General features: G+C 37.4%; 1 protein-coding gene across 1 annotated transcript in view; it reads right to left on the bottom strand.

The window, feature by feature from the left end:
- The window catches only part of pkdcca (protein kinase domain containing, cytoplasmic a), a 49,583-nt gene that overhangs the window by 9,518 nt on the left and 15,654 nt on the right, over window positions 1-24,411 (bottom strand). The window contains exons 2-5 of the mRNA XM_056471054.1: window positions 18,357-18,479; window positions 11,841-12,115; window positions 8,944-9,023; window positions 6,374-6,481 (exon numbers count right to left, since the gene is read on the bottom strand). Coding sequence (XP_056327029.1) covers window positions 6,374-6,481; window positions 8,944-9,023; window positions 11,841-12,115; window positions 18,357-18,479 — 586 coding nt within the window. The remainder of the gene's footprint in view (window positions 1-6,373; window positions 6,482-8,943; window positions 9,024-11,840; window positions 12,116-18,356; window positions 18,480-24,411) is intronic.

The following is a 24,411-nucleotide window of genomic DNA, read 5'->3' as shown; positions in this document are numbered from 1 at the left end:
GTCCAAGAAAAGCATAGTGTGTGTGCGTGTGTGTGAGTGTGTAGGAGTTTAACACACTGTGAAACAAGCTCCTTCATTGTGTTAACACAGGGGCTGGTCTTGTTCTCTGACCGAGGGAGTTTTCAGGCTGTTGTTATTCAGAGTTTGACATGATTTCTCCTTTATCTTCTGCTTCCTCTGAATGTCACTCAAACACACACACACACACACACACACACAGCACAATAAATGCCTCTGTCATGGCTGTCACAATGAGAGGAAAGCCAAGAGAAAGAGAAAAGCAGATAAATAGATGGAGAAATGATGAGTGACGGCCAAAAGAAAATGAAATTATCAGCATTTCTCGCATGAGTCTGGATAAATCAAACCCTCAGCATATTCAATCATCATGATTTTATAGTGCCATTTATTGTGTATTTTAATTAGTTGTTTTTGAAATATATATGCCTTATTTATCTAATATTATTTAATTGATTTTATTATTTGCATTTTGACTGTTCTGAATATCACTTGTAATTCTTTCATGTTCAGTGGTTTCTGGCCAAGCTGGGTTTGTTTATGTTTTGTCTTTCATTCTTACTTGTTTATTTTTCGTTTGTTTACTCGCTTGGTTCCTGTGGGTTTCCTCTGGGTGCTCCGGTTTCCCCCACAGTCGTAGTTAAAGAGTGTATGTGTGAATGAGTGTGTGTGGGTGTTTCCCAGTGCTGGGTTGCGGCTGAAAGGGCATCCGCTGCGTAAAAACGTGCTGGATAAGTTGGCGGTTCGTTCCACTGTGGCGACCCCGGATTAATAAAGGGACTAAGCTGAAAAGAAAATGAATGAATGAATGAATGTTTACTCTTTTGTTCGTTCGTCGTTACTTTTGATCGTTCGTTTGTTTTATACTTTTGTTTATTTATTCCTTCTTACTTTTATTCGCCTGTTCTTACTTTTACTATTCGTTCTTACTTTTGTTCATTTGTTCTTTTGTTCATTCGTTCTTACATTTGTTCATTCGTTTTTACTTCTGTACGTTTGTTCGCTCTTACTTTTTTCGTTCATTCTTACTGTTGTTCATTTGTTCGCTCTTTTGTTTGTTCGGTCTTACTTTTGTTCATTCATTATTACTTTTGTTCGTTCATACTTTTGTTCATTTGTTCGCTCCTATTTTTGTTCATTCATTCTTACTTTTATTCATTTGTTCGGTCTTTTGTTCGTTCATTCTTACTTTTGTTCGGTCTTATTTTTGTTCGTTCATACTTTTGTTCATTTGTTCGGTCTTTTGTTATTTCATTCTTTTATTCATTTGTTCGGTCTTTTGTTATTTCATTCTTTCATTCATTTGTTCGGTCTTTTGTTCGTTCATTCTTTCATTCATTTGTTCGGTCTTTTGTTCGTTCATTCTTTCATTCATTTGTTCGGTCTTTTGTTCGTTCATTCTTTTATTCATTTGTTCGGTCTTTTGTTCGTTCATTCTTTTATTCATTTGTTCGGTCTTTTGTTCGTTCATTCTTTTATTCATTTGTTCGGTCTTTTGTTCGTTCATTCTTTTATTCATTTGTTCGGTCTTTTGTTCGTTCATTCTTTTATTCATTTGTTCGGTCTTTTGTTCGTTCATTCTTTTATTCATTTGTTCGGTCTTTTGTTCGTTCATTCTTTTATTCATTTGTTCGGCCTTTTGTTCGTTCGTTCTTACTTTTGTTTGTTTGTTCTTACCTTTGTTTATTTGCTATTTCTTATTTTTCCGTTCATTCTTTGTTTGTTTATTTGTTTGTTCATTCACTCTTATTTTGTTCGATCTTACTTTAGATGGTTCACTCTTTCTTTAGTTCATTTTTTCATGCTTTTGTTTGTTTGTTTACTCTTACTATTGTTTTTTTGTTTGTTCACTTACTTTTGTTCATTCCTAATTTTGTTAGCTTATTCTTCTTTTGTTCATTCTTTCTTTTTGTTTGTTCTTTCTTTTCCTTTATTCACTGTTTTTTGTTCGTTCATTCTTATGTCTTTTCATTCATTCTATCTTTATTTTGTTTGTTCAATAATTTTGTTTGTTCCTTCTTACTTTTGTTCATTCATTTTTTCATACTTTTCATTCTCTTTTGTTTAATCTTTCTTATTTTAAGTAATTTAGTTTGTTTTTTTCTCATTTTTGTTTGTTCATTTTTTTCTTTCTTACATTATTTTCCATCTGTCTTTATTTATTAGCAACTCTCATTAGATTCCACAGATTTTTGTTGGATTTAAATTGGCAAAAATACAACAAAATTACAATAAAGACTGAAACAAATACTAAAATGATGTTTGAATTCTTTTACATATTCAAATACTATATTGTTTAATAATGTTTATGTAAATATAAAAGATATAAATATGTCATGTAATGAATAACCATAACTTGATTCATATTATTAATATGATTTTAACATTGACCTGGAACCATTTCAATGGTTTGAACAAAGAATGGATAAACAGATGATTTTACACACTGTATTATTAACATATTGGTATTTTAAATAATAAATTAATGAATGAATTGTGATGAACATAACAGTTCCCATCGGCAGCTCTTAATAACTTGTAATGAAAATAAACGTACTGCTTTACGATCATAACCAATAAGAACATATTAGATGATATATAACAGAAACTGCAGACGAATGAGATTTCACTATGCTTGGAGTCAGAACAGAAACATCCTAATTGATTGGTCATCATTATAATGACACGTCTGCTTATGAAGCACTATGATATTTTTGTAAAGACATGAGGTCAGTGAACCAGGAGACGTCCAATGAAACTAATGAGCAGAGATGAGTGAAGAGCACAGCAACACACTTCCCAAAAGCCCAGCGGTCTGTTTCCCGTCTCAAGTCAACATTACAAGACGGGATTCACATTAACACTACATACTGTTTGTAATAGTGAGCATGTGACATTACAGTACTGAAAAGTGGCAGCTGTTCTCTCTCAGATGAGGGAAAAGAATATAGTGCATGTAGCCGTCTATATGAATTCAACAGCTGCGAGGAGCTCGACTTGATGAAAACAGTCATTCATTTTCCTTTGGCTTAGTCCCATATTTACTGTATCAGGGGTCGCCACAGCGGAATGAATCGTCAACTATTCCAGCATATGTTTTACGCCGCGGATACCCTTCCAGCTGCAACCCAGTACTGGGAAACACCCATATACACTTATTTACACACATACATACATACGTTTGTTCGCTCTTACTTTTGTTCATTCGTTTTTACTTCTGTACGTTTGTTCGCTCTTTTGTTTATTCGTTCTTACTTTTGTTCACTCGTTTTTACTTCTGTACGTTTGTTCGTTCTTACTTTTGTTTATTCATTCTTACTTTTGTTCATTCGTTTTTACTTCTGTACGTTTGTTCGCTCTTACTTTTGTTCATTCGTTCTTACTTTTGTTCATTCGTTCTTACTTCTGTACGTTCATTTGTTCTTACTTTTGTTCATTCGTTCTTACTTTTGTTCATTCGTTCTTACTTTTGTTCATTCGTTCTTACTTTTGTTCATTCATTCTTACTTCTGTACGTTTGTTCGCTCTTACTTTTGTTCATTCGTTCTTACTTCTGTACGTTTGTTCGCTCTTACTTTTGTTCATTCGTTCTTACTTCTGTACGTTTGTTCGCTCTTACTTTTGTTCATTCGTTCTTACTTTTGTTCATTCGTTCTTACTTTTGTTCATTCGTTTTTACTTCTGTACGTTTGTTCGCTCTTACTTTTGTTCATTCGTTCTTACTTTTGTTCATTCGTTCTTACTTCTGTACGTTTGTTCGCTCTTACTTTTGTTCATTCGTTCTTACTTTTGTTCATTCGTTCTTACTTTTGTTCATTCGTTTTTACTTCTGTACGTTTGTTCGCTCTTACTTTTGTTCATTCGTTCTTACTTTTGTTCATTCATTCTTACTTCTGTACGTTTGTTCGCTCTTACTTTTGTTCATTCATTCTTACTTCTGTACGTTTGTTCGCTCTTACTTTTGTTCATTCATTCTTACTTCTGTACGTTTGTTCGCTCTTACTTTTGTTCATTCGTTCTTACTTTTGTTCATTCGTTCTTAATTTTGTTCATTCGTTTTTACTTCTGTACGTTCGTTTGCTCTTACTTTTGTTCATTCGTTCTTACTTTTGTTCATTCGTTCTTACTTCTGTACGTTTGTTCGCTCTTACTTTTGTTCATTCGTTCTTACTTTTGTTCATTCTTTTTTACTTCTGTACGTTCATTCGTTCTTACTTTTGTTCATTCATTCTTACTTCTGTACGTTTGTTCGCTCTTACTTTTGTTCATTCGTTCTTACTTTTGTTCATTCATTCTTACTTCTGTACGTTTGTTCGCTCTTACTTTTGTTCATTCATTCTTACTTCTGTACGTTTGTTCGCTCTTACTTTTGTTCATTCGTTCTTACTTCTGTACGTTTGTTCGCTCTTACTTTTGTTCATTCGTTCTTACTTCTGTACGTTTGTTCGCTCTTACTTTTGTTCATTCGTTCTTACTTTTGTTCATTCGTTCTTACTTTTGTTAATTCGTTCCTACTTTTGTTCATTCGTTCTTACTTCTGTACGTTTGTTCGCTCTTACTTTTGTTCATTCGTTCTTACTTTTGTTCATTCATTCTTACTTCTGTACGTTTGTTCGCTCTTACTTTTGTTCATTCATTCTTACTTCTGTACGTTTGTTCGCTCTTACTTTTGTTCATTCGTTCTTACTTCTGTACGTTTGTTTGCTCTTACTTTTGTTCATTCGTTCTTACTTCTGTACGTTTGTTCGCTCTTACTTTTGTTCATTCATTCTTACTTCTGTACGTTTGTTCGCTCTTACTTTTGTTCATTCGTTCTTACTTCTGTACGTTTGTTCGTTCTTACTTTTGTTCATTCGTTCTTACTTTTGTTCATTCGTTCTTACTTCTGTACGTTTGTTCGCTCTTACTTTTGTTCATTCGTTCTTACTTTTGTTCATTCGTTCTTACTTTTGTTCATTCGTTCTTACTTCTGTACGTTCATTCGTTCTTACTTTTGTTAATTCGTTCCTACTTTTGTTCATTCATTCTTACTTCTGTACCTTCGTTCGCTCTTACTTTTGTTTATTCGTTCTTACTTTTGTTCATTCGTTTTTACTTCTGTACGAGCTGCGAGGAGCTCGACTTGATGAAAACATTAATTCATTTTCCTTTGGCTTAGTCCCTTATTTACTGTATCAGGGGTCGCCACAGCAGAATGAATCGTCAACTATTCCAGCATATGTTTTACACTGCTGATGCCCTTCCAGCTGCAACCCAGTACTGGGAAACACTCATAAACACTCATTCACACACATACACTACATGAAGTTTATTTATAAACTAATTTCGAGAGGATCACGAGTGCTTATGATTCCTAACAGCTGGATCAGCATTATCTAATTCTCAATGCACCAATCAGACGACTCCTAAGCCACTACAAATACCCTGGGTTACGTACCACTGCTATCTTCGTTTTGAAGAATCCCTCCTTCAACCCCTACTCCTCCTTCTTCCTAGATGGGTGACACGGTGGCCCAGTGGTTAGCACTGTTGCCTCACAGCAAGAACCCGGGTTCCCGAGTTTTCTCCCACCGTCCAAAAAACATGCAACTTAAGTTCATTGACTAATCCAAATCGGCACCATTGACATGCTTCTAGTAAGTAGTTATCTCTTAAGAGCAATCACTATCTGTTCATTAGTCACTACAGCAAGGGAGTTCTCGAGATCTACCTGAGCTCAAACTCCACTCTCGCCTTGCAATGAGAGGGAGCCCCGGGTAAATGAGTAAATGCCGACAGAATGTTCATTTTTTGGGGTGAACTATGGCTTTAAGGCAGCAAAAACACTACATTACATTCACACTAAAATGGCTGAAAGTAGAAAGAGCTAAATGTCTGAGAAGAGGAAAAAAATGGCCCACACTTGCTTAAATCTCTCATCAGTCATCAAGTGTGCTTTAGACGACCAGTGAAGCATGGAGAAGAGCAGGAGGAAGAGCACACAACCAACAAGACAATATGGAGAAATAAAAACAGGGGTGGAGAGAGGAGGGAAACAGTGGAGATGTTTCTTCTGTTTTGTCAGCAGTTATATAAACTCTAATCTTTCTAAATCTCCTCTCGTTTGTCCTTACATGCACACACACAGAAATCTCTTTCTCTGCTGACTGAACAACTGTTTAATGCCAGGGGGATTTGAGGAGATCTGGGCTCTGATGTATAAACGTGTGACAAAACATGGGTGGAAATGTGCGTACGCCTGCGCAAAACAATTAGCCTTATTTGTGTGTTACTTTGAGCTGAAACTTCACACACACACACACACTTGTTTTACACATCTTATAAAAATGGGCATCCTATTAAGGTGTCTAGTTACCTGTTTTATGCGTGCGTGTGTTATTCTTGAGGTAATGTCCGTTCCTGTAGATATCCAGCACTTTTTCCAGCTGAACCAAAGTTTCGTCAGTGCCCCACATCAGCTCTCCTGAAATACGATCATGAAACATGAACAGCGATTCATCAGAATATGTGTTGAAAAGTGTGTTTCGTGACACCGGCAGAGACTGATAGCATCAAGACTGAGCCCACACACGCTTCCCGCATCTTCACGGATGCTTGTGTCCCAAAAAAAAAACACATTTCAGATGCTATCTGACATGCCATTTCACTGATGGACATGAAGATAGAGCGGCTGGGATTACGGGGAGAGATTGAGAGGAATTCTGGGATGTGAAGACGATGGAAAAGTAAACTTCCTCTCCACAATAAAAGTCAAAAGCTCCTCTGATGGCAAACTTACAATGCAAAAAGAGTGCATTTCTGTCTTCTAGTCCAAATATCGAGAAGCATTTTCATGAACAAATAATAAATTCATTTATCTTTGTTGACATTATACTGCAAAAAAATAGCTTTTCTTAAGAGTTTTGTCTTGTTTATAGTCCAAATATCTAAAAATACCAGCATGATCTCACGAGAAAACTTAAGTATTTTACGTTTTGTCAGTTTAGTGGTTAATTTGTACGAATTAAGTCGAACGAAATTGTGTGAAGTTTATTTATAAACAAATTTCAAGAGGATCACGTGCTTATGAATGTTCACAGCTGTTCCAGCATTAGCTCATGACTAATTATCCTATCAGACGATTTCTAACTCACTATAAATAACCAGAATTGTCTTGTCTCAATATCTTCGTCTTGAAGAAAACCTCCACCCAACCCTACTTTCCCTCCTTTCAAACGGGCGACACGGTGGCCAGTGATTAGCACCTATGCTTCACAGCAAGAATGCCCTTGGTTTAATTCCCTTCCAAACCAAGCGACATTTCTGTGGGGAGTTTTGCTCGTTCTCCCCGTGCTCGTGTGGGTTTTCCCCGGGTTTCCTCCCACAGTTCATCAACAAGCACCCTAAACAATTAATCCATAATATTTATAGCCAAGGTCTGAGTACACCTCTTCTCAGCCATCCATATCTGACACTTAGCTACAAATAAGCAAAGGGGGAGTCATCGAGATCTACCTGAGCTCAAACTCCCCTCTCGCCCTGCAACGGGAGGGAGCCCAGCGTTTGAGGATCATATAAGCTCAGGGCTCTCTCTCCCGGGACAGCATGCCAAACAAGCTTTACTATCAATCATCAGCTAAGTGTGAACTCTTGAAACGATTTTAAAAAGGAGGCGTGGCACCTAACCCCACCTCTAAACCCAACCGTCATTAGGGGATGAGCAAATCATACTACATTGTACGAATTAGATCGTACGAATTGATACGAATTAGCCACTAAATCAAAACGTTACGAATTGCTGTGAGATTGCTGTGTTGAAAAATTCTTATATCAGGAAGACAAACAAAAAATATTGAGCTGTTTTAAGAAATAATGAGCCAAAATTAAGTGAGTTTTACCTTAAAACAAGCTAAATAATCTGCCAATGGGGGAAGCAAAATAATCTTGTTTTTTGTTTTGACAATAGAGTATTTTGCAGCGTAGAGAGCATTAAAAAAATGAAAACATGCTAGATGTATTTGAATTTAGATATCATGACCACAGCAGCTCAATTAAAATGATGACCCAAATTAAAATTGTTAAATTAGTAACAAAAACGATAATCGTTAATGTTAAACTAGGAACAAAGGAAATATTTTGGTGACACTTTATAATAAGTACACACTATGAGTCATTTATTAAACATCAGAGAATAGTTGATCATTTATTAATCATTAACTCTAAATGCTGTGTCAGAATGGCTCTATTTAGATGCTAGAAATGCACAAAATAATGGCAACCCTTTACAATAATGCTCTATTAGTTAATGTATTTGCTAACCTGAACAATTAATGCATTTATTTAGGGTTGTTAACATTACACTGCAAAAAAAAAAAACGATTTTCTTACTTAGAGTTTTTGTCTTTTTTCTAGTCCAAACATCTAAAAATTCTTAAAGCAAGAAGCATTTTCTAGACAAGCAAAACATATTGTCTTGTTTTTAGAATTATTATGTCAAAATTAAATGTTTTTTGTTTTGTTTTTTACTTAAAACAAGCTAATGTAATGTAAAATTAGCTAATCTGCCAATAGGGTAAGCAAAATAATCAAAAGGAAAAACATTATTATTATTTTGCTTATCCCATTGGCAGATTATTTAGCTTGTTTTAAGGAAAAACTCACTTCTTTTTTTAATATTATTTCTTAAAACAAGACATTTTTAGATTATTGACCAGAAACGAAACAAAAACTCTGAGTAAGAAAAGCTTTTTTGCACAAATATTATGTTCAGAAAATAAAAACTTAACCAAAACAACCCAAATATTAACTAAAACTAAACTAAAATGTATAGAAAATGTAAAAATAGTATTGAAATACTAATTTAAAATCAATTTAAAAAGGCAAACCCTAACACATTTGGTTTTAAGTAGTCTGAGGTCAGAATTTTTGCAGTGAATTCACACTCACCTGTAGAATTGACGATTATATCCAGAAGAGGTCTGAGGGCTGAGGGAGCACTGTGAGGTAACAAGTAGGTGAAGAAGAATCTAGAAACATACCCAAAGATCCATGTCAATATTTCACTTTGCATTATACAACCTAGCACACACACAAAGCACAAGCTGGCTGAGGTCAACAGGGTTCCCACTCAAATCAAATGGAATTAAACATGTATATGTTTTTAACCTGATTATTCTAATGCTGCTGTTGGAGAGATTTTAATACACAGCAATAAAAGGCTTTTCTTAAGATTTTCTGTCTTGTTTCTTGTCTAAATATCTAAAAAGTCTAAATCAATAAGCATTTTTTAGAAAGCAAACAATATTGCCTTGTTTTCAGAAATAATACGTAAAAATTAAGTGAGTTTTTATTTGAAACAAGCTAAATAATCTGTCAATGGGGCAAGCAAAATAATCTTGTTTCCTTAAAAAATGCAGACACAAGCATGTGATAAGAGACGGTTGATGATATTTTGTCTTACTGTGAAATATATTGCAATATAAAGGGACAGATATTATCACCATATACTTGTATAGCTTTATTAAGGTCATTTGTTGATCTATGTGTGTTTTTTAAAGCAAGAAAATTACTTTTACTCTGAAAAACTTGAGTTTCTAAATAAAAAATAAATAAAAAAATAAAAAAATAAAAAATAACAACTTAGAATCAATGTTGGCTGCTAAAAATGGCCTAAAAGACTAAAAAAAGAGCTAAAAACAGACAATACAAGGCCAAAAATGTATTAATAAATAAATAAAATAGTATACTGCACAAAAAAAATACATATATATAAAATAACTTGTTACAGTTACCAGCGATCTAACTGCAGATCGCTGGAGAACTACAAATCCGCCACATATACAAACTACAAATTCCGTCATGCACTTCATACACACCTGTTCCTGTTTCCCTTTGATTTACACGCACACACACACACAAAGCTGGAGGATTGTTATGGACTGATTACATAGACTTTAAATACAGCGCGCGCACACACACACACACACACACATCTTAGCTGAGACTTGTTTATCTGTCAACATTACGACATGGTTTCCTAGTCCTGCCTTTCTGTTGCCGACCTTCGCTTTGTCTGTTTGTTTTGTTGATGTTGTTCGCCGCCTGGATCGACCACTCGCCTGCTTATTGACCACTTTTATTTTAAACAACATTATAAGCAGTTTTAAACATGTGTTAACAAGTTGTACGTGAAAACCAAGAGATCTGACTGAGTTTGCAAAACTGCTCATTCTGACTTGTCTGCTCGCTGGGAAAATCGTGTTTTAGGTCCAAAACAGCAAGTGATAAAAACAGCTTGAAAACATGAAAAACATAATTCTTTTTGTTTTAAACAACTTTATATGCAGCTTTAAACATGTTATAATAAGTTTCAAGTGAAACCAAGATATCTGAGGGAGTTTGCAAGTTCCAAATCCAATGATTTTGCCCGGATTTGAACCTGTTGACCATTGTTTGCCTGACCATTCTTGTTAATAAACTTGCATTTGACTCCGCACCTCCATTGTCAGGGTCCCATCACATAACATAACTATAGTAAGATATGTATTCGGGAGTCTTAGCCCTTTCCAAAGATATCGAGTTTGTCATGATTATATTAGGATTTAATTGCATAAAAGTGATGGAAAGTTTTCCCAGTGATGGGTTGCAACTGGAAGGGCATCCGCTGCGTATAACATGAGCTGGATAAGTTGGCGGTTCATTCCGCTGTGGCGACCCCTGATTAATAAAGGGACTAAGCCGAAAAGAAAATGAATGAATGAATGATGGAAACTTAAGTGGTGGGACGGTAACACTTAGTGAGGTTTATTTATAAACTATTTTCGAGAGGATCACTTGCTTATGATTTATCACAGCCGGTCTCGTATTAAGCTAATCAGTATCATCCAATCATATGAGCCATAAGCTACTATAAATAACCACAGTTTTCAGTCCACTTTATCTTCGTTTGGAAGAAACCCCCCCCTTCCTCCCCATTCTCCTCCTTCACTATAGATCGGGCGGCACGGAGGACCAGTGGTTAGCACTGTTAGCTCCACGGCAAGAACACTGCCAGCCCTGGTCCTGCCAGGTCGGTAGGTGTTTCTGTGAGGAGTTCATATATTCTCCCTGTGTCCGCGTGGGTTTCCCCCGGGATCTCCGGTTTCCTCCCACCATCCAAATATATACATCATGCATAACAATCAAGCCCCCTATTTTCCTCACGTGTTCCCGTAGCTACTGCAGATGGGGAGTTCTGAGATCCACCGAGCTCAGGCTCCCCTCTCACTCTGCAAACGGGAGGAAGCCCGGGCTCGAGGATCCCTTGAGCTTGGGGCTCTCTCCCGGGACAGCATGCCAAACAAGCTATTGATGAATCATCAGCTAAGTGTGAACTCTTGAAAAGGGTTTTAAAAATCCCAAATCTATCCCAAGAAATGGGGTATACTGTATGCAGACGGACTTTACATTTTCTGTCAGCCAGCCCAAGCACCTACGGTGAACTCAAACTAAATCAGCACATTTAAGATCTGATTTCTTTAAAAATCAGTGATCTTCACTGCCTGATTGATATACGATATTAAAGTGGGTCTCAGACCAAGCAAGAAGCACTGGAAATTTATTGTACCACAGTGTTTTTAATGGAGTTTCTGTGCTCGCCTGCTGCTGCTGCTGACGGCACTTGCATTTGATCTGCCTTTCATCTCATTTTACCCTTGAACAATTAAATGCTTAAGTCTATTTAACTGACTATATTTGAATTACACTACAACATCGATGCTGTACTTTATGAAATTGAGTCACATTCACTTCAGCAGAAGTTTATCATTGGCTAAAAAAGCACTGGCTCCATGAGCAGCAGGCACCTGTAAGCATTGTAGAGGTTTCTCTTTTGGTTGATGCCCTGACAGCGGCCCTTGTGGCAGGGCAGGGTGAAGTTACGGGCGGGGAACTCCATCAGACAGTCTTGAGGAGCAGATGGAGAGCAAGGCGTCTCCTCCACGCTGGCGTCGTCCAGGTCGGTCACCTTCAACACTCCGTCCACCAGAACGAACTGTCGCGGTCTGAAGTCAAGCAGAGTGACGGAGCCCAGCGGAGAGTGAGCCAGGTAATGCAGCAGCCGCATCAGACTCAAGCAGATCTGAAATCAACAATGCAAACAATTGGAACTATGCATTCCTTAGTAATCCACTGCAAATAAATGCTTTACTTACTGAAAAATTCCTAAATCAAGAAGCGTTTTCTTGAAAAGCAAAAAATATAGTTTTTTTTTAAAAGTGTTTTTCCCCTTAAAACAAGCAAAATAATCATAATTTTTTATAATTAGATTTTGAATCATTATTTTGGAAAATATCCTCATATTTTTAAGAATATTTTTTATTTATTGTTTATGCATTTTTGCTTGGCAACCATTTTACCATCAGTTTTATTTTGTGAAACTCCACTCCACTGTACCTATAAATTACTATTAAATTACTTTAGCACTTTATACATAAATGAATTAAATAATTGGGTGGCGCGGTGGGTAGCGCTGTCGCCTCACAGCAAGAAGGTCACTGGTTTGAGCCTCAGCTGGGTCAGTTGGCATTTCTGTGTGGAGTTTGCATGTTCTCCCCATGTTGGCATGGGTTTCCTCTGGGTGCTCCGGTTCTCCCACAGTCCAAACATATAGGGGAATTGAATAAACTAAATTCTCTGTAGTGTATGAGTGTGAATAAGAGTGTATGGGTGTTTCCCAGTGATGGGTTGCAGATGGAAGGGCATCTGCTGTGTAAAACATATGCTGGATAAGTTGGCGGTTCATTCCGCTGTGGTGAACCCTGATTAATAAAGGAACTAAGCCAAAAAGAAAATGAATGAATGAATTTAATTATTTCAACTTAGTTTTTAGTAACAAATTAAGCTGAAATGGTTAATTTAAGTTAAACATAACACTTTTTATTTCAGAAAAATATATAATAAAGATATATAGTAATAATAAGAGTAAATTTAGTAGCTACAGTGACAAAAGCTCTGCTTGGAGACTAGGCTTGTGCCGGTATTCGGTAATGCGATAAATCACGGTAATGAATATGCACGATATTGTTATCGCGGGCACTTCAAAATACCGTGAAAAATAATAGATCCGAATTTATATTCTTAGAACGCGCCTTAGCTTATTTTCCATCAACCGCTTGAAGAAACACTGCGTATATGCTGCGCAGAACTGATGCGCACTCTGATGTAAACAATCCCCGCATGTAGAAGCACTGTGTGCACACAGCGCGCGCAGCCGCTGCCACCGCACTATAATCCTCACACGAAGAAGAAGCATGGCGGAAGGAGGAACGCTGCCGACAATTTATCCCCCTTCAGCTTATTTTCCATCAACAGCTTGAAGAAACACTGCGTATATGCTGCGCAGAACTGATGCGCACTCTGATGTAAACAATCCCCGCATGTAGAAGCACTGTGTGCGCGCAGCCGCTGCCACCGCACTATAATCCTCACACGAAGAAGAAGCATGGCGGAAGGAGGAACGCTGCCGACAATTTATCCCCCTTCAAAAAAAAGTCAGAGGTTTGGAAATATTTTGGGTTCCAAAAAAATGCAGAGGGATTGCTGATCGAAGACGGTTTTCCTTTGCACATTCACTTTGATATAATTGCTCAAGTTTACTTTTATATTGTGTATTGTTTTATTTATATTTATTTGTATTTAAATGTTTGAAGTACCTTTAGTTAATTAAAAAGTTATTAAAGTGACTAAGTTGAGGAAACTGAAGTTTTTTGTGTTTTTTTACCTGTTTCTCTAGTAAAATTACAATATCCTGATAATACCGTATACCGTGATAAAAGCTCAATCAATTAATCGCAGCATGAAAATGTGATACCGGCACATGCCTATTGGAGACCCAAATGCACAAATTAGACACTTCAAAAGACTTTTTACTAGGTCCTAATTCGAGACCACCAGATTCACCCAGAACCCAGTCTGAAAGAGTAAAACTTTCATCAGGCACTGTGCTCACTGAAACCCCCAAGGAGCACTCGAGTGTGTGAGGCCTGTTGTGAATGTGAAGATCAGCCCTCTTATTGTGTGTGAGGGTCTGAGACTGAAGCTGTGGCAGCTGCTACACCTCGCATTCAAGAAAGACCTGCATCCAACACACACTCGGGACGGAGTTCAGCGGATTAGACGGAGAGGAGGAACCACACGCAAATGAAGGAGAGGAGGACATAAAAGAGAAGCAAACACAGAAGACACAGGGGGGGTGGACGGGACACTGCCTATGCCTTTCACAACACACAAAAGCTGCTTTTAATACACTCCGGATTAGCAACTACTGGGAAAGGTCAGCCGTGTGACTGCGTATGGAGTTTGTGTCCTGCTTAACATGGCAGGCAATCAGTAGCTTTGGTTAAACCGCTGAGAAAGCCAAGCTGTTCAAAATACATCGACAGATTTGGTTTCAACACAAGCGTGTAAAGACGATACTTTCAAATATATCTTTCTGTCAAATATACTGTGATATCAAGAGCACATATACAGTTAAAGTCAGAATTATTAGCCTCTTGCAGATGCAGTGTGCAAATTTTCTTGCCTGTCATGAATTGATTTGAGCTGGTTTTGTATGGTAGAGGCACACAAGCCTTCGTCAACGTGCAAAGGAAATGGCTTTGGACCTAAATGAGCTGTTTGGAAGTCAATGAAGTCTACAGTCTCCCCAGAGTCTAGTAGCGCCTCATACGCAATTCAAATGTGGCGAAAGCCTTGCTGAGGTGTTTCTGCTTTGTTCCACAGTGCAGCGTCTTAAAGAGACAGGACACATTAGCGTTTATTAATGAAACTGTTCATCCAAGTATGAAAATTCTGTCATCATTCCTAGCAGACACACAACATAAGATGTTGATATTAGGTTAGATTTAGGTCGTGACATCAGAAATTCAATGTCTAGCCAGCGCCTAAGGATGTTATTTTGACGTCCAATAACGACGTCAAGTGACATTGATATTTGGTTGATTTTAGGTTGTGTTGGAAAGTGGAGCCAACGTCGAGCCTAATCGAACATCTTAAACTAACGTCATTTTGACACCAAATACTGACATTAATTCGTCAGGTATGGCAAACAAAATCCAACGTCTGATAGATGTCATATTGGTAACGTCCACACAACATCAAGCTGTAGCATCATTAGACGTTGATATTTGGTTGATTTCATGTTGTGTTAGAATTGGAAAGTAACCAAAATCCAACATTAAGCCAACATCTTAAACTAACGTCATATTGATGTCAAATACTGACATTTATTTGTCAGGTATGACAACCAAAATCCGATGTCTGATAGACGTCATATTGGTAACCTTCATACAAGTCAAGCTGTAACATCATTACACGTTGATATTAGGTTGATTTCAGGTTGTGTTGAAAAGTGACCAAAATCCAACATTGAGCCAACATCTTAAACTAACATCATATTTACGTCAAATACTGACATTTATTGGTCAGGTATGGCAACCAAAACCCAACATCTGATAGACGTCTTATTGGTAACCTCCACACAAGTTAAGCTGTAACATCATTAGACGTCGATACTGGGTTGATTTTAGGTTGGTTGGAAAGTGACCAAAATCCAACATCGAGCCAACATCTTAAACTAACATCATAATGACACCAAATACTGACATTAATTCGTCAGGTATGGCAACCAAAATCCAACATCTGATAGACGTCATATTGGTAACATCCACACAGCATCAAGCTGTAACATCATGAAATGTTGATATTTGATTGATTTTAAGTTGTGTTGGAAAGTGACCAAAACCCAACATTAAGTAGACATCTTAAACTAACGTCATATTGACGTCAAATACTGACATTTATTCATAAAGTATGGCAACCAAAATCCAACGTCTGATAGATGTCATATTATTAACGTCCACGCAACATCAAGCTGTAACATCATAAAACGTTGATATTTGGTTGATTATAGGTTGTGTTATAAAGTGACCAAAATCCAACATCGAGCCAACATCTTAAACTAACATCATAATGACACCAAATACTGACATTAATTCGTCAGGTATGGCAACCAAAATCCAATGTCTGATAGACGTCTTATTGGTAACGTCCACACAACGTCAAGCTGTAACATCATTAGACGTTGATATTTGGTTGATTTTAGGTTGTGTTGGAAAGTAACCAATCCGCGTCGAGCCTAATCGAACATCTCAAACTAACGTCATATTGACGTCAAATACTGACATTTATTCATAAAGTATGGCAACCAAAATCCAACGTCTGATAGATGTCATATTGGTAACGTCCACGCAAAATCAAGCTGTAACATCATAAAACGTTGATATTTGGTTGATTATAGGTTGTGTTAGAAAGTGACCAAAATCCAACATCGAGCCAACATCTTAAACTAACATCATAATGACACCAAATACTGACATTAATTCGTCAGGTATGGCAACCAAAATCCAACGTCTGATAGACGTAATATTGGTAACGTCCACACAGCATCAAGCTGTAACATCATGAAACATTGATATTTGGTTGATTTTAGGTCTGACGTAGGACACTGATGTCGGCCTGACGTTGGGTTCTAACTTCAACCAGATCTTCATTTCCAAACAAAATGCAAGGTCTCCACAATGTTCAATCTGACGTCATGTTGACATCCTGTGTCTGCTGGACACTTGTTCAAAACCTGTTTTCGTTTTTCCATCAGTTGAACACAAAAGAAGATATTTTGAAGAAAGCTGGAACCATTGACTTGCATAATGCTTGTTTTTCTGTCTATGGATGTCAATGGTTTTAGCTTTTTTTTAAATATCTTCTTTTCTGTCCAATGAAATAAACAAACCTAATGACTTGAGGCTCAGTTAGTAATGTTCATCTTAGGCTGAACTACCCCTTTAACATGTGGAATAAGCTGAATAACAAACCCTATCTCATGCTAATATGTAACTATTTTGATTTAGTGGCTAAATGGTATGAATTTGTACGATCTTATTCGTTCATTTTGAAAGATTTGCTTATCCCCCATTAAAGGTTGGGTTTAGGGGTTTGAGTTTGGTGCCACGGCCACCGTACAAGCCACAGCCCCTTAGCAAACTGAACAAATCTGAACACAACCATACCGTGGCTCCAATACCGGGAATCAAACCAAACCGTAGCATTGGTGTAACATGACAGCGTCAATAAATAGGCATATTATTTCAGGATCACAAAATATTTTGAGCATGAATACTCATTAATGATCATTTTCCTTCTGACCACTCAATTTTACCAACACAGGCTCATTGGAAATACCAATGTTATCTCATGACAGTTCGTAACTTTTTGCTTTAGTGGCTAATTCGTATATAATTGTACAGTCTCATTCGTATATTTTAGTATGATTTCTTATCCTCCAATGACAGTAGGGTTTAGGGGTGGGGTTTGGTGCCACGCCTTCTTTTAAAAATCTGACATTTTTATACGACTATAAATCCGTACAAATTAGCCACTCAAAATAATGTTATCCTTAGACACGAACATCCTAAATCTAACCTTTTATGAAATTGTATGTCTGCTGCATTAAAGCCCATGTTCATAGATTATTACGTCATGTTTTCTTTATTTAATGTTCATTCATATCAACAGCAGCTGTTATCAGAGGAAAAAGCTCCTGCACTGCACAGGAAGTGATGCGGCCACAGGAAGTCATTGCTGGTCATTATGGGAGTCGTTCCTCCGTGATAGAGATCCAGCAAAAGCTGAACTAAAAAACCACACAGAATGAAGAGCTGCAGCACACACACACACAAACACAGGACACTGAAGTAACCGCGTGTGAGCAATGCTTCAGGATGCAGACAGGAGTTGCGGTTTTAGAAACTCACGAAGGGTCGAAGTCATTAAAACGGTTTGCATTATGAAATGGTTGCAATTTCGTCTAATGAATATAATTTTGTCTGTGTTTGTTTATTCGGAGTAAATGATCTGTATCTGCTGGCCGCTTCCAATCTATTTATCTTACGTAAATAATATTGAATAATATGCTAAATCCGAGGCATTTAAAGGCCCACTACTGAAAATGTTTTGATGTGCCATTCTTTTACAAAAATATCTATTTTTTCTTAAATAATAGTAGGGAAAAATGACAATCAAACAAATATTTCCTAAAGAGGATAATAATATAAACCTTAAAATTGTCTAATAAAAAAATTAAAACCACTTTTATTCTAGCCGAAATTAAACAAATTTTTTCTTTGTTTAGAAAAAAAAATATTACAGAAAATACAGGAGGGCGAATAATTCTGACTTCAGCTGTATGTGGCGTTTTACAGTAATGTTTCACTCCTCTGACAGCAGAGATATGGTGTGTGTGTGTGAAATGCGCATTGACTCACTCTGAATCTCTCCTCCCAGGGTGTCTGCAGAAGCTGGATCATCTCCAGAGGACTGCCGAGCTCCGTGATTGCCGTCACCGTCTCCTTTATATCATTACTGTCCTGATAGCAGGAGCCGTAAAGCTGCATGAGAGACAAGAGCGTTCGTAAGCACAAAAACACTCACAGCAGTGTGTTCAGAAAATACAGAGAAACCAATCAGCGTACACAGTGTGTGTGATAAGTGGAGTTCAAAACTGGAGACAAAATAAGTTATGGGCGCAGATAGACAGCAGGTAATGAGAATGGTGTGCGCTGGTGTGTATATGTTTGTGTTTTGTCCACAGTGTCCTCCACTAATATTGGCACCCTTGAAAAATATGAGTAAAGAAGGCTTCGAAAAAAAAATTCAACAAAATTTTGCAATGTATTGATATTTTGCTTTACAAATTAACAAAAAATCTAGAACAAACAATTGCAAACACATCAAAGTTTTATAGAAAAACAAAAGTGTATTCTTTTTTCAGATTTATACATTATATGAAAGCCGAATAAATGAGCCCAATCACTAGGAAACATCTATACACATTCATTCACACACATACACGGTCAATTTAGCTTACCCAATTCACCTATACCACATGTCTTTGGACTTGTGCAGGAAACCCATGCCAACACGGGGAGAACATGCAAACTCCACACAGAAATGCCAACTGATCCAGCCGAGGCTCAAACTCAACTTTCTTGCTGTGAAGCAACAGCACTACTTACTGTGCCACTGCGTTGCCCTAAAATTAGTTTAATTTTATGTATTTTAATTTTTTATATATGAGCAACCTACCAACGAAAACCAACTTACCCAGTGAAAACTAACTAATCAACCAACCAACCAAAACCAACAAACCAACCAACCAATCAACCAAAACTAACCAACTAACCAAAACCAACAAAACAACCAACATCAACCAATCAACCAACACCAACAATTAACTAACACTAACCAATTAACCAACACTAACCAACCAACCAACACCAACCAACTAACCAACCAAAAACAACCAACCAACTGAACCAAGCTAAATCCAATCTACCATCCAACCAAACCAAAACTAACCAACTAACCAAATAACCAACCAACCAAAACCAACCAACCAACCAACCAACCAACCACAAACCAACCAAAACCAAACAACCAAAACCAAACAACTAACCAACCAAAACCAACCAACCAACCAACCAAACTAAACCAAAACCAACCAACCAAACTAAACCAAAACCAACCAATCGAACTAAACCAAAACCAACCAACCAACCAACCAAACCAAAAACAATCAAACAACCAGCCAAACCAAGCAACCAACCAACCAAACCAAAACCAACCAACCAAACCAATCAATAAAAACCAACCAACCAACCAACCCAAAACCAACCAACCAATCGAACTAAACCAAAACCAACCAACCAACCAAACCAAAAACAATCAAACAACCAACCAAACCAAGCAACCAACCAACCAAACCAAAACCAACCAACCAAACCAATCAATAAAAACCAACCAACCAACCAACCAACCAACCCAAAACCAACCAACCAACCGAACTGAACCAAAACCAACCAACCAAACAAACAAACAAAACCAACCAACAAAACAAAAACCAACAAACCAAACTAAATCAAACCAGCCCAAACCAAATCAAAACCAACCAACAAATCAATAAAAACCAACCACAACCAACCAACCAACCCAAAACCAACCAACCAACCGAACTGAACCAAAACCAACCAACCAACCAACCAAACAAAACCAACCAACAAAACAAAAACCAACAATCCAAACTAAATCAAACCAGCCCAAACCAAATCAAAACCAACCAACTAAACAACCAGCCAACTAACCAACCAACCAAGCCAAAACCAAGCAACCAACCAGCCAACCAACCAACTAAGCCAAAACCAACCAACCAAGCAACCAAACCTAACCAAAACCAAGCAACCAACCAAAACCAACAACACAAAACCAACCACCAACCCAAAACCAACCAACCACGGGCAAAAATCAACAGTGAAACTGAGTCACATATGTTGTCAGATTGAGGTAAACAATGCTTGGGGATATGACTTTTTTGTCAATTGTGTGAATATTTCATCAAACGTCATACAAGATAAGACAACTTGTCAAACATGGACAAAATGTTTGGCGGGAGATGTGTGTGAAATACAGGAGACTTCTGGAAAAATGGAAGTGTTGGCAGATATTCTCAGCACATTCAAACATATCGCTTTGTGAGCATTTCTGAAGCTTCCCTCTATGGTCTGATAGAGCACTTGGACCTGAAACCGGCATTGCGTGACGTCAAACATAGCAAATGGATATTAGTGGAGGGCACTGTAGTAAAAATGTCATGGCCGCTGCTATCAGACCACTTCCCTCTGCCAGCTGTGACGAGCTCTTAGCATTGCAGAAATTGGCTCTTTGCTTATAGAAACATTTTCCTAGGCTAATTCAAGCCAAAGCAGCTAGTTAAAATGAAACGGCGTGAAATTTCATCTAAAAAGAAAACAACCTATGGCTGTGTGAGCAGCGGAGCCATCACCAGCATCAAAGCTGAATAATGTCTGGAGGTCGAATGGAGAAAGCAGATCGTTATAATACCCCACAGCCAAGTGTGTGTGTGTGTGTGTGTGTGTGTGTGTGTGTGTGTGTGTGTGTGTGTGTGTGTGTGTGTGTGTAAAATAACAAGTTAGCTTCCATGTTGATCTGTGGTATGATCCTTACCTTCAAAGTCAATGTGTGTCTCAATTTAGTCTCATCGTTCACACTTGCTAACAATGCACAACACCTCTGACGGGCATGCTGACAATGCTAAAAGTGTCCGGTGACAACAGGCTCAATGTTATGTTGACTAGTCCATATACACTGAGCATTACTCCTGAAGCAGGAGTTTCTGAACGACTCACAGCTAAACAAATAAACAAATAAATAAATAAATAAATAAATAAATAAATAAATAAATAAATAAATAAATAAATAAATAAATAAATAAATAAATAAATAAATAAATAAATGATCAAATTTGTATTATTCCATAACTAACCAATAAAATATTTGAAAAGATAATTAATACATTCTGGGACTTTTGGGCTGCTTTTCTTTATAATATTTGACAATGTCATAAATGATCTTTAATTTGCAGTGAACAAATGCAATAAACTGTAATTTAACAATAATATAATAAATACTATATAATAAAAACCATAACTAAAAACAATAATAAAATGTTTTTTGTAAGGGATTAGTACTTTTTTAGTTCAAATCTTTATTAAACAAATGGAAATAATTCAACATACATACACTGTCACAAAAAATCAACCAACTAAAATTTCTATTAATACTCTTTCCTACCCAAAACAAAAATAAAATACATTTCTCTGCACATATCTTATTACAAGAAACCTTTAACAGATAAACACAACGGGATGTCACAGATAGATAAAGAAAAATATATATTGCCATAAGGTTTCTCACATTGACATATCTTTTACATAAGTTATTGCACACATCCATGAGGTAATCGTTTTTTGAGAAGCATCCATGCATCCTTGCTACAGACTATTCCATATTTGCAATGTCCAAAACAAATCCAGTGTTTCTGTGTACAGGTTAGTCTAATTCTTCAAACTGAAATAATTAAGAATGAAAGGAAAAAACAACCAACCAAAACCATACAAAACCAACCAACCAACCTAAAAAAACAACCACCCAACCAACCAATCAGACAAACAAAATCAACCAACCAACCAAGACCAACCAACCAACCAACCAACCAGCCAACCAAAACCAACTAGCCAACTAAAACCAACCAAAACGAATCAACCAACCAACCAACCTTAACCAACCAACCAACAAACCAACCAAAACTAACCAACCAACCAAACAACCCGTGAACCAAAACTAACCAACCAGCCAAAACAAACCAACCAACCAACCTTAACCAACCAACCACAACCAACCAACCGACCGACCAAGCAGCCAAAACCAACCAAAACCAACCAACCAACCAGCCAAAACCAACCAACCACAACCAACCGACCGACCGACCAAGCAGCCAAAACCAACCAAAACCAACCAACTAACCAGCCAAAACCAACCAACCAACCAACCAGCCAACCAAAACTAACCAACCAGCCAAAACCAACCAGCCAACCAAAACCAACCAACCAACCAAAATCAACCAACCAACCAGCCAACCAAAACTAACCAACCAGCCAAAACCAACCAGCCAACCAAAACCAACCAACCAACCAAAATCAACCAACCAACCAAAACCAACCAGCCAAAACCAACCAGCCAGCCAACCAACCTAAACGAACCAGAAAACCAACCAACTAACCAGCCAAAACCAACCAACCAACCAAAACCAGCCAACCAACCAACCAAAACCAGCCAACCAACTAACCAAAACCAACCAACTAACCAAAACCAACCAACCGACCAACCTACAACCAGCCAAAACCAACCAGCCAGCCAAAACCAACCAACCAACCAACCAACCAACCCAAACCAACCAACTAACCAATTCTGCTTGTGATTCACTCATGCGGTCATGAATCTTAGCCAGATTGTGGGCATTTTCATGAATTTGAAAAACTCTAAATGTCTGTTTGTGGCAATAAATAGTCACTTTAGCTTACAGGACAGCCATGCTGGAAAAGAACTGCTGGCAGCCAGTATGACAGACTCTTTAAACATTGAGTCTTGGCAGCTGGTTTAACTGGAGATCAGCAGGAGCTGCCGTATTTTCAGAATAATCCGTTTTAAACCATAGCGCAACATATTAAAGAGGTTAGTTCACCCAAAAATGAAATTCAGCCATTATTTATTCACCCTTTACTAGTTTCAAACCTTTCTGTCTTCTGTTAAACAAAGAAGAAGATATTTAGAAAAATGCTTGTTGTTCCTACTATGAAAGTAAGTGATTACAGGTTTTCAGCTTTCCTCAAAATGTCTTCTTTATTGTTCAACAGAAGACAGAAACTGACTATCACTGTCAGATTCAGGGCAGCAGCTCAGGATCTTTCTGCCTGTCCCTGTGGGAGGGTTCTGCCTCATGATTTGAAGCAGGAACAGTGCCAATCTGATCTAAGATCTGTGTACAGACAGATTTCCCAGAAAGCAAGACCCTATCTGAGATTAAACGCTCTCTAATGAGTATTATCAGGCCGATCATCTGAAGTGTGAGTGTGTGTTTTAGTCAATCTCTGCTGCAGTCAGTTTCTTGGGTAATCATTCTGTCTGCCGCATGGAGCCGTTTGACTGACACCAGCACAAAGGTCAACCTGGCTGTCCAGCTTATTTACCAAAAGAAGAGCACCCAGTATCTCTCCAGAGCTGCTTTCTGGCAGATGCTAAAGTCGGCAGCAGTAGAAATACATGTTACTTCATCTAGATTTTGTCTAGTTGTACATAGAAAGGGAAGAGTTTCCTTTCTTCTTGTCTGATCTCCAAAGCTGTGCATATGAGCATTGTAAAAGAGATGGAATAGGTCGTTATTTATTTATTTTATTTGTTTGCCGGTCAGTTTGGCCCATTCAAAAGACTCTATTTTCAGGAAAGAGTGAGCAAGCGGGATCATTAAGGGAGGCCTCATGGTCTCAAACATTACTTTTTGGACACGTCTGCTTGTGATTCATTAAAGTTGGGGTGAAATCAACATTTTTCTTTTTATTTGTGTATATATATATATATATATATATATATATATATATATATATATATATATATATATATATATATATATATTATATTAGTATTAGTATATTAGTATGTGCTATGAATGATGTACCTGTGCAAAAATTTCACTTACATCAAATATTACAACATTACATCCCCCAAAAAATGACTTTTCTTCGCTTCTGGTCACATGGAATGTCCATCGGGTGGAGCTATCAGTCCTTTAGGGTGGAGCTATTAGTCCTTTTGGGTGGAGCTATTAGTCCTTTAAGGGCAGAGCTATTAGTCTTTTAGGGCGGAGCTATTAGTCCTTTAGGGCAAGGCTATCAGTCCTTTAGGCCAGAG

The sequence above is a fragment of the Danio aesculapii genome, chromosome 13 (assembly GCF_903798145.1).
Source record: "Danio aesculapii chromosome 13, fDanAes4.1, whole genome shotgun sequence".
Taxonomy (NCBI): Eukaryota; Metazoa; Chordata; class Actinopteri; order Cypriniformes; family Danionidae; genus Danio; species Danio aesculapii.
Note: the sequence above shows the minus strand (reverse complement) of the source record. Positions and strands in the feature narration are given on the sequence as shown.